This window comes from Bos mutus, chromosome 14, assembly GCF_027580195.1.
Source record: "Bos mutus isolate GX-2022 chromosome 14, NWIPB_WYAK_1.1, whole genome shotgun sequence".
Taxonomy (NCBI): domain Eukaryota; kingdom Metazoa; phylum Chordata; class Mammalia; order Artiodactyla; family Bovidae; genus Bos; species Bos mutus.
In genome coordinates this window covers 66,175,883-66,192,190 of record NC_091630.1, presented here as the reverse complement: position 1 = coordinate 66,192,190, position 16,308 = coordinate 66,175,883, and the positions used below count along the sequence as shown (strand labels likewise).

The 16,308-nt window shown below is 44.5% G+C and overlaps 1 protein-coding gene across 3 annotated transcripts in view; it reads right to left on the bottom strand.

Annotated features, from left to right (window-relative positions):
• FER1L6 (fer-1 like family member 6) overlaps positions 1 to 16,308 on the bottom strand; it is a 175,765-nt gene that overhangs the window by 77,068 nt on the left and 82,389 nt on the right. For all 3 annotated transcript variants that reach the window (XM_070382444.1, XM_005891962.3, XM_070382443.1), the window contains exons 16-19: positions 15,479 to 15,569; positions 12,267 to 12,386; positions 10,533 to 10,685; positions 3,166 to 3,343 (exon numbers count right to left, since the gene is read on the bottom strand). In XM_070382444.1, the coding sequence (XP_070238545.1) occupies positions 3,166 to 3,343; positions 10,533 to 10,685; positions 12,267 to 12,386; positions 15,479 to 15,569 (542 nt within the window). The remainder of the gene's footprint in view (positions 1 to 3,165; positions 3,344 to 10,532; positions 10,686 to 12,266; positions 12,387 to 15,478; positions 15,570 to 16,308) is intronic.

Below are 16,308 nucleotides of genomic sequence, written 5' to 3'. Positions count from 1 at the left end.
CCTTGCTGCTTTCACCACATTTTGGGTTTTAATCTTCATAACAACTCGTGAAATATACATCAGTATCGTCATTTTCTACATGAGGGAAATGGCTCACAAAGAGGCTAAGATACATTTCCAAGATTGCACAGCTAATGCCAGAGCCCGGATTTCATTTCTCTCAGGTTACAAAGTCCAAATCTCTTTCTGAAATATCATGGTGTTTTGAATCTATATGCAAAATGGAAACAGATTCACAGATATATTAATAGAAAACAAACTTGTGGTTACCAAAGAGGAGAGGGACAGAGGGAGGGACAAATAAGGGCCATGGGATGAACCAATACAAGCTACTATGTATAAAATAGATAAGCAACAGGATATATTGTGCAGCACAAAGAATTATAGCCATGTTATTTTATAATAACATAATGGAATATAATTCCGCAAAAATACTGAATCATTATTCTGTACACCTAATGAGATAATATTGTAAATCAACTATACTTCAACTAAAAAATAAAGTACCATATTTTATCTCTTAGTAATTCTCCTGTTTCTGGTGTGTGTGTGTGTGTGTGTGTGTGTGTGTGTATAAGAAAGGGATGGTTCCACAAATTATCTTTGCTTCCATAAACTCAATAAGGGAGGGGAATTCGGGGGAGAATGGATACATATGTGTGGCTGAATCCCTTTGCTGTCCACCTGAAACTATCACAGCATTGTTAACTGGCTGTATGTGAATGGCTGCTAAGCTGCCTTAATCGTGTCCGACTCCTTGTGAACCTATAGACTGTAGCTCACCAGGCTCCTCTGTGCATGGGATTCTCCAGGTAAGAATACTGGAGTGGGTTGCCATGCCCTCTTCCAGGGCATCTTCCCGACCCAAGGACCGAACCCATGTCTCTTATGTCTCCCGCCACTGGCAGGCAGGTTCCTTACCACTAGTGCCACCTGGGAAGCCCAATAGTCCAATATAAAATAAAAAGCTGTTAAAAAATAAACTCAATGAAGTCTTGAGCCATCCATCCCCCCATTCAGCCAGCCAATAGCATTTGGAGTGCCCATAGTGTACCAGGTGCAGTTCTGGCCTCTGAGGATTCTGAAGCAGCTAAAAGGTCCCCCACCCTTAAGGAGCTCCAGGGAGGAGACAGATGATAAGCCAAGCACGTCAATTCATGACAGGAGCTGGGGCTGAGTGTCCTGCAGGAGATATAGGCAGAGGACATGGGAGGTGAAAGGCAGGAGTGAGCACAGCTGCTCGATGGGCTGGGCAGCAGAGAGAGGGCTGTGGGCAGCGGCGGGCGGAGCAGGGGATGGTGGGGACCCCAAGGAGGGGGTGACTTAATTATATTCCTTGGTCCATGGACTTAGTGATCCTTGGCGCATGGCCTCTCTTGTTTTTTATATTCATTTGTTGCCTTTAACTCTCTTACACAACAGAACTCCTTAAAAGGGACGGTAAACAAAGAAATGTTCAGCGGATGGTTTAGGAATTTCCTGACTGGGGTATGTCAAGAGAGAGCCCACGTGTTCCTTAATAGGCTACATCAGTGGCACATCTCTCAGCTGGGAGGGAACTTGAGAATGGCTCATCCCCTGAGATTGCCCACCAGCTCCCCCCGAAGTGCCTAAACCCCAGAATGTTAGCAGAGCCCCCAGTGCAGCCACGTAGACAGGACCCTGCACAACTTCAGGAGGCGACATGGACTTAGGCTAGGTTTTTGTTTTCCTGAAACCTTGAGTCTTACCAGCTCTGTTCCTTAGACTAGTAAAGTGGCTTCCTCTTAGCTTTCATGCTTAGTCCACCTCTGGGCTATGGCTCATTTTCCACGTGTGGTTATTAAAGACACGTCTGATGGCCCCCTCAGAGGGCCAGGATCAGCTCTCACTTGGCTCTACAAGCCCTCACTAGTTTTCCCGCTGTGCCTTCCATATGCAGGGGCAAACTAATTATTGGTATTATTGGTTGAATGGATATGTTCTGAAGCATTAAATGAATGAAGAGACCAAATTCTCCAGGAGGTGTGGAAGGTGGCCAAAGCCATCAATGTCAAGGCACAGCAGAAAGAGTTTATTAGGTCACCCTGTGAAAAGAACATGCTTCAGAGGATCAGAAAGCTTTGGGAAAAATCTCTCCTCTCCTCTGAATTTTGAATAGCTGGGACAGCAAATATGTCCAGGTACTTTGGGTCTCTAGAGATAGTGTCTATAAAAATAAAAAGATAACTTGATGTGGATGTTTTCACCCAAAGATGAAAACTCTCTAAAGACAAGATGGGAAGCAATGGAAAGAAAGAAGAGTTTGGAGATAGTTTACTAGCTGGGTAAAGTGAAAATGTTACTCACTCAGTCATGTCCAACTCTTTGCAACCCCGTGAACTACAGCCCGCCATGCTCCTCTGTCCATGGGATTTTCCAGGCAAGAATACTGGAGTGGGTTGCTATTTCCTCCTCCAGGGGATCTTACCAACCCACGGGTTGAACCCCTGTCTCCTGTGTGTCCTACGTTGGTGGCAGATTCCTTACTTCTGAGCCACCTGGGAAGCCCTTGCCACTGAACTGTACAGTTAAATATGATAAAAAGAGTGTGTTTTATATTATGTGACTTTCACCACAATAAAAAAATAGAAGAATTATGTGAAAATGTAAACATGATGGCACTCATTGAAAATATCTGTATAGAAAAAGGGATTACATAGACCATGCTGAATTTCTAAAAGTAGCCAAGTAAAGAACCAAAGAAACACGAGTGACCCCAGTGATATCAGTTCCTATTGGGTCATTACTGGAAGACATAAACGCCTGCTCTTTTTGGGTCAAAACCCCAATGCCATGTAAAAGAAAATCTGCTTCAATTCCACAGATCCTATGAGCACAAGAACTTACTGATATTTCTTTAAAAGACATCTTTTGCTTAAAATACAAGCTCAATCTATATCATCCACCTACAAAGAAACTCATTACACTCTATTAACAGAAAAGTGTGTACTCTAGATATGCTTAATGACTTCATTCTTTTTAAATGGACATCGGAAGGTCAGAAGGAAAATTTAGATATTGTATTAAGAGAGGCAAATAAGTTGATCCTGTGCAAGTAACTCACGCATTTTACCTCTCCTTACTGTCTTCTCAGAAGCCCACCAGAGACAGCTCATGACCCTCTTGGCCCAGTGGGCATCATACCTTGGTAGAGCAGGTTGGCTGGTGGGTGATGGGTGCCAGCCGCTTTGGAGGACATTTCTGCTTCATAGCCTGCTGGCAAGTTGCTCAAAATGGTGCTAGAGTGTTTGGTGGAGCCCAGCCACAGGTACACGTCGATTTTTGCTTGTACTGACCAACCAGCCGGCCGTTTTCCAGGAAGCTGGGGAAAGGTTACAAGGAAGATTGTCTCATTAGTAGGAACCATATGGGCCTCACTCTTTGAGCTCCTTCCCTGGGGCTTGTATAAAAATGAGACCAATGACCCTAGTTGGCACAACACATGATTTTAGAGAAGGACCCAGGTTTAATGGGCCCTGAAGCTTGAACAGGCCTTGCATGAAGCACTTCCAAGCCCTAGATCATTTAAACTTAACAGGCAATGGCACCCCACTCCAGTACTCTTGCCTGGAAAATCCCATGGACGGAAGAGCCTGGTAGGCTGCAGTCCATGGGGTCGCTAAGAGTCAGACACGACTGAGCGACTTCACTTTCACTTTTCACTTTCATGCATTGGAGAAGGAAATGGCAACCCACTCCAGTGTTCTTGCCTGGAGAATCCCAGGGATGGGGGAGCCTGGTGAGATGCCGTCTATGGCGTCGCACCGAGTCAGACACGACTGAATCGACTTAGCAGCAGCAGCAGCAACAGGTAAGTGTGGTTATTGCCTTTATTTTAGAGAGAAGAAAACTCGGGCTCAGAAAGGCTAACTATAATAAGTTCCTAAGATAATATAGCTCTTCTTTTTTTTAACTGAAAGTGTTCATTTTACTGAAAATCTTCAATGTCTTATACACCAAATATCAACAGGCTTAGCAAAGCTTTTTGTATCCATCATTGGCTTATGCATCATTCATGAAGAAAGTGTCCTGGATCCAATTAACTGACTAGCTGATCCGAATCTTTTGGGTTACTCAGGTAAGCCATTTCTAGTGGCTGAGATCACTCAGCTTTTCAGGGACAGAGCCAGGACTTGAATCAGGGGAGATGAAATCAGATCTGGGCTCTGGACCGTGAACCCACACAGCCTGCCTCTCCCCACACTGAGCTGAAATCTCCCTTCCCAGAGCTTCCAATAGCCTAGAGTTTCAGCCATAGCCTCTGCCTCTTTGCTTCATTCAGAAAAACTCAGATGCTCCTCCCATAGGTCAGGCCCCTGTGGGCTTGTAGGAACCTACCTGCCTTATCACATCCTTTCTACCTGGCTGGACACCTCTCCTTCCTTCATCCTTTCTTCACACAGTGTGATTTCAAATTCCCTCACTGCCCTGTTTTCCCCTCTTTGAATGCACTCAGATTTGAATTTGTATGTTTATGTGTGTGCCAGTTTGAGTGCTGTGTATACACAACATACATGTTGTGCATGGGTGCACGCGTGCTCAACATGTGAAGGACACAGCTCACTGTAGAGTGGCTCCTTTATTTCCACCGGGATTGGGGGATTCCTTGGGTCGGGGACCCCCTTGAGAAAGAAATGGCAACCCCCCTCTAGCATTCCTGCCTGTAGAATCCCATGGACAGAGGAGCCTGTGGGCTACAGTCCATGAGGCGGCAAAGAGTCAGCCAAGACTGAGTGACTAAACCATCACCAACATCCCATCTAGGGAGTCCCAGGCCCCAGACTCGGCCGTCTTCAGTACTTCCGGCCAGGCTTGCATTCTGAAAGTGGCCACCTCTCCAGGCTGTTGACTCTTCTAAAGTGCCTCTTCTGTTTCTCAGACGTTCCCATCAATACACAATTCCTCTTTCTTCTGCACCACTTCTTTCCCCTCGAGAGTCACAAAATCCCGCTAGGAGAGGCTACCACTTGCTCTGACAATTTCGCAGGCACTTGTGGAAAGCCCCAGAACCCAAATCGCACCTGGTTGTACGCCTGCCTTCCTATCTTTCTCTGTGAGTTCCCCAGGAAGATTCTAAGCAACCCAATTCAGCAACTGCCACCAGGTGTCACCAGACCTTGCAGAGGGAACAGAGCCAGAAGGGCGTCTCAAGGACTAGAGACAGTCCTGGGTCTCTTCCAAGAGCTCACATCTAGACAAGGAGGCTGACCTGCATTCACTTACTCAAAGTCAAGTGTAAGAGAGAAGATGCCATTGGACCAGAGAAGAAGCAGCAGGCATTTCCACCCTTTCTTTGACTCTCATATTCCATATCTTTGTACGGTGACATATCATAACCAGACTTAGCATAGTGACCATTTTGAAATGTACAGAAATATCAAATCATTACGTTGTGTAACAGAGGCGAGCATAGTATAGTAGGTCAATTATACTTCAAAAACAGAGAAAAAGAGATTAGGACTTCCCTGGTGGCGCAGTGGATAAGAATCTGCCTGCCAATGCAGGGGACACAGGTTCGATCCCTGGTCTGGGAGGATTCCACATGCCTCAGAGCAACTGAGTGCATGAGCCACAACTACTGAGCCCGCGTGCTGTAACTCCTGAAGCCCACGTGCCTAGAGCCTGTGCTCCACAGCACGAGACACCACTTCACTGAGAAGCCTGTGCAAAGCAACGAAGACCCTGCACAGTCAAATAAATACATATGTACATAATAAAAAAGAAAAGAGAGACCAGATTTATGGTTACCAGAGGTAGGGGGTATGCAAGGGGGATTGGATGAAGGTGAAAGGGTACAAACTTCCAGTTAAAGATAAATAAATACTACGGATGTAATGTACAACATGATAAATACAATGAACACTGATGTTACATATGAAAAAGTTAAAATAAATCATAAGAATTCTCATCACAGAAATAAACTTTTTTATTTCTTTAACTCTGTATCTATATGAGGTGATGGATGTTCACTAAATTTATTGTGATAGTCATTTCAAGATATATGTAAGCCAAATCATTATGCTGTATGCCTTAAACTTGTACAGTGTTCTATGTCAATTATAGCTCAATAAAACTGGAAGGAAAAAAAAGACTCACATATTCCAGTGGGTTTTAATAAGTACTTTGGGGTTGGATAATAGAGAAGGCATCCCAGGAAGAGGAAAGTGCCTGAACTTGTAGTTCCTACAAGAGCAGGAACTAAAGTGGTGCTAAGGACTGACGTTTACTGAATGCTTACGCTATGCCAGGGATGGATCTGCTGAAAGCTTTCAGCAAAGAAAGAGCTGAAACAGAGAAAGACACAGACGAGGCTGTAGAATCCTGCTGAGTATATGGAGGAGTTTAGATTTTATTCTTGAGGGAGTAGGACGTCATTGTTTATTCAGCTTTAAAAAGACGAATAAGGTCATTTTGCTGTTAGTAAGAGAACCATAATTGCAACTCAGGATTTTTAAAACTATAAGATAAATAACTCTCCATTCATCACTTCTACAATAATAATTGTTATTGTTGTTTGACTCTTTGCGACCCCATGGTCTGTAGCCCGCCAGGCTCCTCTATTCATGGAATTTCCCAGGCAAGAATACGGGAGTGGGCTGTCATTTCCTTCTCCAGGGGATCTTCCTGACCCAGGGATCAAACCTGCATCTCTTACAGAGCAGGCGGATTCTTTACCACTGAGCCACCAGGGAAGCCCATGGTAATAATGGTAATAGTTAAAATGTGCTAAGCACTTGTTCAATTTAACAAATAGCTATTGAGAGCCTATGGTTATTTTGTTGTGATAAAAAAAAAAAAAATCTGCCATTTGGATCCATCACAGGCCTTCAGTTCACAACAGTAGGATTTTTGTCATATCACAGTGATGTCCTCAATGCCTAAAAGAGTACTTCGTACCCGGGAAGCACTCAGTAAATATTTGTTGAATTTTCTGTTTCTTGGTCTAATGATAATATTTTACATGTGCTGAGCACTTACATTGTCCCAGGCCCTGGTCGAATGTCCCTACACACAGAAGGTCCTATTCAGTTCAGTTCAGTTGCTCAGTCGTGTTCGATTCTTTGTGACCCCATGAATCGCAGCACGCCAGGCCTCCCTGTCCATCACCAACTCCCGGAGTTCACCCAAACTCATGTCCATCGAGTTGGTGATGCCATCCAGCCGTCTCATCCTCTGTCGTCCCCTTCTCATCCTGCCCCCAATCCCTCCCAGCATCAGAGTCTTTTCCAATGAGTCAACTCTTTGCATGAGGTGGCCAAAGTACTGGAGTTTCAGCTTCAGCATCAGTCCTTCCAATGAACACCCAGGACTGATCTCCTTCAGAATGGACTGGTTGGATGTCCTTGCAGTCCAGAAGGTCCTATCACTTGCATACTATTAACAAGCCATAGGCTATCATTCATCTTCATGATAACTATAAAACAAATTCTTTCATGCTGTGTATTTTAAAGATGAGGAAGTGGAGGTTCAGAGAGGTTAAGACAATTGTCCAACATCACAGAGCAAGGCAGGAATAGAGCCAAGACGTAACCCTGCTCCACCTGGCTCCAGAGCCCATCCTCTTAGGCCTCCTCACATACTGATATGTGTATCCATGCATGTGAGTTGCCTGGAGATCTGGTAGAATGCAAATTCTGACTCTGAAGGTGTGGGGTAGGATTTGAGATTCTGCATTCTCCCTATTAGTGCTGATCCTGCTGACCTAAGGACCACTATTTCAATGAGTGGCAAGACTCTTCATTTACTGTATTGCATTGCCTCAAGCCAGACTGATATCCCTTGCTTAAAACAAAACCACAAAACATCCTACATCTCTGCTGCTCTGAAAACAACCTGTATGTGTGAATCATGGTTAAAACCTAACACTCGGCTAATATCTTGTGCTGTTATACAAGGACCATGGCCGCGTGCCTAAACTTTGTAGGTTACACATCTTTTTAAAAATTCCCTGGTGGCTCAGTGGTAAAGAATCCGCCTGCCAATCCAGGAGACAAGGGTTTAGTCCCTGGTCTGGGAAGATCCCACATGTCATGGAGCAACTGTGCCTGCGCTCCACAACTACTGAGCCAGTGCTCTGGAGCCCAAGAGCCACAATTACCAGAACTACGGAAGGCCATTGGTAATGCCCTAAAGCCTATGCCCTGCACCAAGAGAAGCCACCATGATGAGAAGGCGGCACACCATAACTAGAGAGAAGCCCTGTTCTCTGCAACTAGAGAAAAGCTCATGCAGCAACAAAGACTTCTCTGGTGGCTCAGATGGTCAAGAATTCACCTGCAGTGTGGGAGACCTGGGTCCGATTCCTGGGTTGGGAAGATCCTCTGGAGAAAGAAATGGCAACCCACTCCAGTATTCTTGCTTGTATGACCCCAAGGACAAAGGAGCCTGGCAGGCTACAGTTCATGGAGTTGCAAAGAGTCAGACACAACTTAGCACAAAATGACCCAGCGAAGCCAAAAACTAACTAAATAAATTTTAAAAAATACACACATTGAACTTGCAAGACAGTGCAGTCTCTCACTTAGGAATCCAAGCTGTAACTCACGCAACATCATTGAACGCCTTCTGAGGTACTCATAGAAGCAACACCCCACGTTTAATTTCATGTTCATTTCCAGCCTGGGCTGTGTCTTCCCTGCTCCCCCTTCCCCAATCTCTTTTCTCTCATGTGCTCCCGAAGCCTGACCAACCAGAGCAACTTCTTTCCTTTTATGAATAGCATGGCAAGGCAGGGAGGGAAAAAAAAAAAAAAAAACAACCGAAAAATATTAAAGAATGCAAATCTGCATCAAAAAACTATGATCACCAATGTGTACAAGTTTTGCAAGACAGAATGCTAAAGTCTGAGCTTCTCCCATAACCCACCCACCTCCCTCCACGGTCCTGGTGAAATGCCAACTGGCTTACAAAGAAGGGTAATCATGGCCAGTCAGAAAAAGGAAAGAAAGATGGTCATTCACACAAACTGTGTTGAAGTTAGCCCATCAGTATTAGGAAGAGAAAGAAGTGTTTGCTTTGTAGAGACTTCACTCTGTGGCAGGACCTGGAAGGATGTCTGCAGCTACCACTTTCTGCTGCATCCTGGGAAAAGCATCACCAGGAGATGGTGAAGGACAGGGAATCCTGGCATGCTGCAGTCCATGGGGTCACAAACAGTCTGACACAACTGAGAGGCTGAACAACAATAAAAGAAAAGCTAAATGGAAAGCTAAAGGCCTGAAAAGAAGAGATGAGACTCAGGGCTGTGGAGCAGAAGCCAGGATAGAGGTGGAAACGAGACTGAGAAGGGGTGGACTCAGCATTGACACGTGTCCCAGGGAGAAAAGAAAAAGAAGATTGGGCGCCCCCCTCTGGCAAGTGCAGCCAGCTCCTCTCAGGAAGAGCTTGCTTTGGGTAATGGGTGTCCTTTTCTGAGACTGAAGCTGGAGAACTCTGCTTCAGAACACAACTCTGGGTGGTGGATTGGGCTGAGCTCTGCAAATTCTGTTCCAGCATTTTTAATAGCGTTGTGAATATTAAATTAGGGAGAAAGAAAAATCTTGGAACAGGAACCATGGAACCCTGACTGCCTTTCCAGATTTACTATTCCCTAGCCATGTCTTCAGATGATGTAGTTTTGTTTCCTCTAGATTAATATTCCCCTAATCTGGGATCAGGGCTTCCCAGGTGGCTCAGTGGTAAAGAACCCGCTTGCCAAAGCAATAGATGCAAGAAATGCAGGTTTGATCCCTGGGTCGGGAAGATCCCCTGGAGAAGCAGGTGACAACCCACTATGGTATTCTTGCCTAGAAAATCCCATGGACAGAAGAGCCTGGAGGGCTACATCCATGGGGTTGCAAAGAGTTGAACACAACTAAAGCGACTTGGCATGCATGCACACAAGCTTTTGGGACCACTCCTTCTCCATGTTTGCTCAAGGCCACTTCTGGGATAGAAATTTCTTTGTAGTAGAACTAAAATACCCAAGATCTCCAGGAAAGGCTTAAATCTTGATTTAAAGACAGTAGATTCTATCCAGAGATTGTGCCTATAACCCACAAAGGGTGCAGGGAGCCAAGATGAAAAGACTATCATATACCTACAATGTAAAGTCATCAGGACTCCTGAACTAGTTCTGTGGAATATCAGCCTCTCCTCTTGTAATTTTCTTTGCAATCTAGTTTAAAGATATAGATGAACTTGTGAGATGATGCCATGATACATTACCCAAGAGAAAAGGTAGAGAGGAAAATAATAGAAAAATGTTCGTCCTCCCCAATAATCAAAGAAGTAAAATTTAAAATAACCTTAGGGTACATCCACTAGATTTTAAAAAAAAGGAAAAATGGAAAATATTAGGATGGTCTACTTAAACATAACTTGAATCAAGAGCGGGCAAGATGTTCTAGTTGTCCCTGGATTTTTGACAGTCTTGGGGTTGAGTCATAAATCTGGACACATACTAGGAATTCTGTGTAACCCAGGAAAAACAGAGATTTCCTGTCTTTGAGTCAAAAATAGCACAGACTTACTTTGAGGAAATGAGTTTTGATCTTCCCGCAGTGTTGACCCATCTGGTCCCTGACGGGGGAGTAAAGCAGGTCCTTGGCGGCGATGCGGGCATATGCCACCCTCTTGTTGTTGCTCAGCATCCAGATGAAGACGTCAGGGATGGTGTGCTGTGGCTGTCGGGGCAGAACGGGGGATGTGATAGGTGGGCATTTACACAGGCATTTCCAGGGTTCTCCTATCCCGAAACAACCCCCTTCTGCAAAAGTTCTGTGACTTAAACCGTCTGGGTACTGAGACAGCTGTGCAACCAAGCAAGTTAAGTACAGCTTCTTTAAGAAAGTCTTAGGTCATGGAAACCCCATACACCAAACTCTCATCACACTTTGACGATACACAAGTCAGACCCATGACTTGGCATCTTTGCTCGCCTACTTTTCTCCATCTGCAGAACAAACATTTTCTACACTTTCCAATGCAATTTTTTTCTTTGCACTCTTGTAAGCACAATTTAGTTTCAAGCAGTAGACCTCCTAGGAGCCTGGTAACATTTCCAGAATGTTTAGATGAAAAAACAAAAGTCCATTAATGTCCTTGGATGTCTTTCCATCTTCAGGAAGGAAAAACAATTTTACAAGGGACTTTATACCTAAAATATGATTGTTAAGTATTTTCACTCCATTTTAGGTGTTCGTTCAGGAGAAACTGCATTAAATTGCGTGGAAAATTAGACTTTAAAATTGAGCTAATCAAGATAAGAATTGCAGAATTCCCTGCCAAGAGACCCATTACACAGTATTTGAAATGCACATTTCTGAGCCAACATAGCTTCCAAAACTAAAGGGAGGTGTATTGGCATAAACTAGCTTTTGACATCCTTGGACTGTAAGCAGATGCTCTTTCTAACCCCATAACCCTTGAGTGTAACTAGTACCCTTCCTCTCTTGACACGGAAACAGGGACACTCATGGGAAGGGTTTCCAGCCATAGGGTTGGTTAGTCACAGACCTGTTTCAAACGTTCTGGGTGCTTATTAAAATTCCTGCATTCCAAAATGACTGTCTCAGGGTTTTTTATGCTTCCAGGGAATGACTGATTTGCAACAAGAAAAACAACTTTCAAGAACAACAGAAGCCGTAGACCTGCACCTCTCCCTGAAACCTTCCCACAGGAAACCTGGTTTTTATAACAGAAGTAAATATGAGGACTTTATAAAGCTCATTCTGGTTGTCACCAGAAGATATTACTTACAACTAATTTTTTCCCCCCTTTTCCTGCTCTTCTTGTTTTTTTCTTTTTTTAAGCTTAAACTTTTTTTGGTATTGGGGTACAGATGATTAACAATGGCTTACAACTAACTTTAAAATGAGAAAATTTGTTTTAACTTTTACTGAACATGAGCTTCAATTTCAGTTTTCTTAGTTAAAAATCTATCAAAGTTCTTGTGCTTATTTTGACTTTTCTTGAGCCTACTAAGAAGTGTGTTTTTTTTCTGTTTGTTTTTGTTTTAGAAATGTGCTTTTTATTTCTGCTGACTACTCAGGCTTCGTTAAAAAAAAAAATCCATAAAGTCATACATGTTTGACTTAATTTAAAAACGTCCCTTCTCACCCTTCAAATGAATACTGCCTCCTCAGCTCAGCAGAACTTGAGAGAAAACACAGCTCCATCTTTCATCCTTAGCAAACATTCAAACCCCCCAGGAAGTCATATTCAGGTTAATCTTTCAAATGAGCTTTACCCATGGAGTTGATTACCTCATCCACAAGAAAGCGGATTTTTTCCACAAAGTTTTGGGCTGTCTGGATCATTTCTTCAAGAGATAACTTTTTCTTCTGCTGCTGAGTGAGCCCCTTGGCTTCCTTGGCTATTGCCTCCTAAAACAAAACAAGAGTCAGTGTAGATCTTTCTAGAAATCTGGTTAAGAAGCATAGTCAAAGTGCTTGTAAGCTCCACACTGAGCCATCATGAGGGCAGTTTCAGGGTCTGCACGCTGCCTGTTAAAAGAAGGTGGCTCAGATGGTAAAGAATCTGCCTACAATGCAAGAGACCTGGTTTTGATCCCTGGGTTGGGAAGACCCCGTGGAGGAGGGCATGGCAACCCACTCCAGTATTCTTGCCTGGAGAACCCATGGACAGAGTCTGGCAGGCTACAGTCCATGGGGTTGCAGAGTCAGACTTGACTGAGCACTTTCACTTTCACTTCAGGAAGATGGAAAGAGTGAATATTATTTCACCTTCATTTGACAGTTGAGAAGCTGAGGCCAAGAGAAGTCAGTGTCTGGTGGGGTTCCTGGCACGTGGCAGGTGTTAAATACATGTTTATGGAGTGAACAGATGAGTCAATATACTGGGGACAAGCACCAAGTACCTACAGCCTCGTGCTCCCTGCACCCAGGGCCTGGCACCTGGGAAGCCCCTGATCAGAGAACCTGAATGCCTGCTGTGGACCAGGCGCTCCCAGGAGCCAAGGCCTTGGGCAGGGGAAGGACACAGTTTTCCCTTCCCTGAGGCTTTGACAGTCGGTGAGGTGAAAGCAATACATGCAAATAACTAAACCGTGTAAAACACCAGGAGACTAGAGGGGCCAAAGCCAGGTTTTATGAATAATGCTAAATATGATATTTTAGCTGAATCTTTAAAAATACATTCAATTCATCAGAGGATAAGAAAAAGGACAGTCCAGATGGAAGGAACAACTACCTATGAAGATACCTAATCAGTAGGGGTTCAAAATCATTGCTGCTTAGATATATAGGAAGGGAGAAATGGGAGCTAAGATTGGGAGACTAGGCTGGGCCCAGATGCTGAGCAGCTCTGTATGTCATGCACAAAGGAATTTGGCCTTTATCTTTTGAACAATTGCACTGTTTTTGTTGTTCAGTCCCTGAGTCACGTCTTACTCTTTGTGACCCCATGGACCGTAACCCACCCCAGGCTCCTCTGTCCTCCACTATCTCCCAGAGTTCGCTCAAATTCATGTTCATCAACATGGTGATGCTATCTAACCATCTCCTCCTCTGCTGCCCCCTTCTCCTTTTGCCCTCAGTCTTTCCCAGCATCAGGGTCTTTTCCAGTGAGTCAGCTCTTCACATCAAGTGGCCAAAGTATTGGAGCAATTGAGAGACCCCAGTGATATTTTCATGAAGACCGATCTAAGCAGGTTAGTGTTTTGGAGACCATTCTGGAAGGTGGACTGGAGGAAGATGACTGCAATAGTCCAGGCCAGAGATGCTAAGGCACTCAGGTTAGGCAGCGGTTCAGGGGATAAAGAATAGAGTAAGGGCCAGAGTCTTTAAAGGCCAGGTCGTGTGCCTGGCCTGGGGTCAAACTGACCATTTAGGGTGAGGTATAGGGTTCAACTACTGTTGCCTGGAAAATTCCATGGATGGAGGAGCCTGGTAGGCTGCAGTCCATGGGGTCGCTAAGAGTCGGACATGACTGAGCGACTTCACTTTCACTTTCCACTTTCATGCATTGGAGAAGGAAATGGCAACCCACTCCAGTGTTCTTGCCTGGAGAATCCCATGGACGGAGAAGCCTAGTAGGCTGAAGTCCATGGGGTCGCACAGAGTCGGACACAACTGAAGCGACTTAGCAGCAGCAGCAGCAGCATAGGGTTCAAACTTGATTCTTAGGCTTCTGACTAGAGCAACAGGGAAGGCTGGTGATACCAATACAGGATGGGGAATAAGCTTAGGTGGGAAGATAATGGGCTGAGTTGGGTATGTTGGGTCAGAGGGGCAATGAGGCAGCAGTTGACGTGTCCACTCAGAGGCTGGAAACACAGGCCTGGAGGTGGGGAAAGAGCCGAGCCACCAAAAGGTACTGACATGGTGGGCTTGTTCAGGACAAGGACTGCTGGACACAGAAAACAAGAGAGCTCGGCGGGTGATACATAGGGGATGGCTATTCCAGAGGCAGGGAGGGGCAGTCACAGGAGCTGAGGAAGAAATGAGTAGGAAGAAGATTTTATATATGGTGGGAGTCTGGTCTCCCCAGGAGTAGGGGAGAACACAAACCATTTATTATTCTGGAAAGATGGATGAGTCAAGTGTTCAGAGACTCAAGCTTTAGTCTCTGGAGTATACTTAACTAGCTATGACCTTAAAAAAAAAGTGGTTCATCTCTCCAGGCCCCATTCACATCTTTAAAATGTCCCTGGCCAAACAGAGTCGGGTTTTTTGTAAACTGGAGGATAACTGCTTTGCAATGTTGTATTAGTTTCTGCTATACAACAGCGAGAATCATCCGTATGTATACATGTATCTCTTGCCTCTTGAACCTCTCTCCCACCCCATTCCACCCCTCTAGGTCATCATAAAGCACCAAACTGAGCTCCCTGACACTGAGGAATTTCATTTTGCAGAATTATCATGACTTCATACAAGACACTCCTTGCTGCCACAGCTGGAGCTGAAGTTTCAAGCAGAAATAATCAGGGTCTGACTCGGCCTGGCAGTTCCCAGTTGTCACTCATTCAACAGTGACCGAGTGACTCCCAGGCACCCAGCACTGTGCAGGGTTCACAGGACGCAGAGAGGGACCAGCCACCGCCCAACCCTGCCCTCAGGCAGGGCTCACAGCCTTTCATACATCGTAAAGGGAGGACATGGAGGGGAGAAAGCCTAGTTATTTCTTTTTGTCTCTCAGCTCAGGAGGCAGAAGGTTAGGTGCAAGAGTCCACAGCCTCTGACAAGATACAAATGCCAAAAAATGAACAAGCCCTACATCAGAATAGAATGTAGCGCTGGTGGGCTTCTAGCTCAATCTTACATTCAATACATGCTAGCTCTTCTCCAGCGCATTCATCTGCTTATTCCCTTTCCACTCATTCCTCTATATCACACAAACATATAACCCTTAGAACCTTATCCTCATGTGGTCTATGACCTATGCTTCATCTACGAGGCTTATTTTTAAAGCACATGTTTTAGTGCTTCCCAAGTATAAATAGATTTTCACATACCAGCTCCTGCCAACAGAGCGTAAGTCGTTTCTTATCTAAATTGCTTTGGTTCAACATCTTAGGCTTCTTTTCTGCTTCAGAAATAAAGGCACTAGAAGAGAAGAAAAACAATTTTCAAACCTAGTGAAAATTCATTTCTAAAATTCCAGAGATTTGCAAGTATACTTTCTACAATGCAGTGGGAAAGCTGATGAAGCCACGGAGCCAAGGTTTTTTTAACTAGGATTAAGCAATGATGCACTAACGTTTCTTTTCTTTATTTAAAAGAGTTAGTTATTTATTTGGCTGTGCTGGGTCTTAGTTGTGGCATATGGGATCTAGTTCCCTGACCAGGGATCAAACCTGGGTGCCCTACATTGGGAGTTTGGAGTCTTAACCACCGGACCACCAGGGAAGTCCCTGTACTGTTTCTGAGAGACAAATGAGAATGGGAATTGATGTCCAGGTCCCATAATGATTTGGGGAATGCGTGTTTTTCCACTTTCTTTTGGTATATGCCTAATGTGATGGCTGAAACTCAGCAGTGGCCACAGGACTGCAAAAGGTCAGTTTTCATTCCAATCCCAAAGGCAATGCCAAAGAATGCTCAAACTACCACACAATTGCACTCATCTCACAGGCTAATAAAGTAATGCTTAAAATTCTCTAAGCCAGGCTTCAGCAATACATGAACCGTGAACTTCCAGATGTTCAAGCTGGTTTTAGAAAAGGCAGAGGAACCAGAGATCAAATTGCCAACATCCACTGGATCATCAAAAAAGCGAGAGAGTTCCAGAAAAATATCTATTTCTGCTTTATTGACTATGCCAAAGCCTTTGACTGTGTGGATC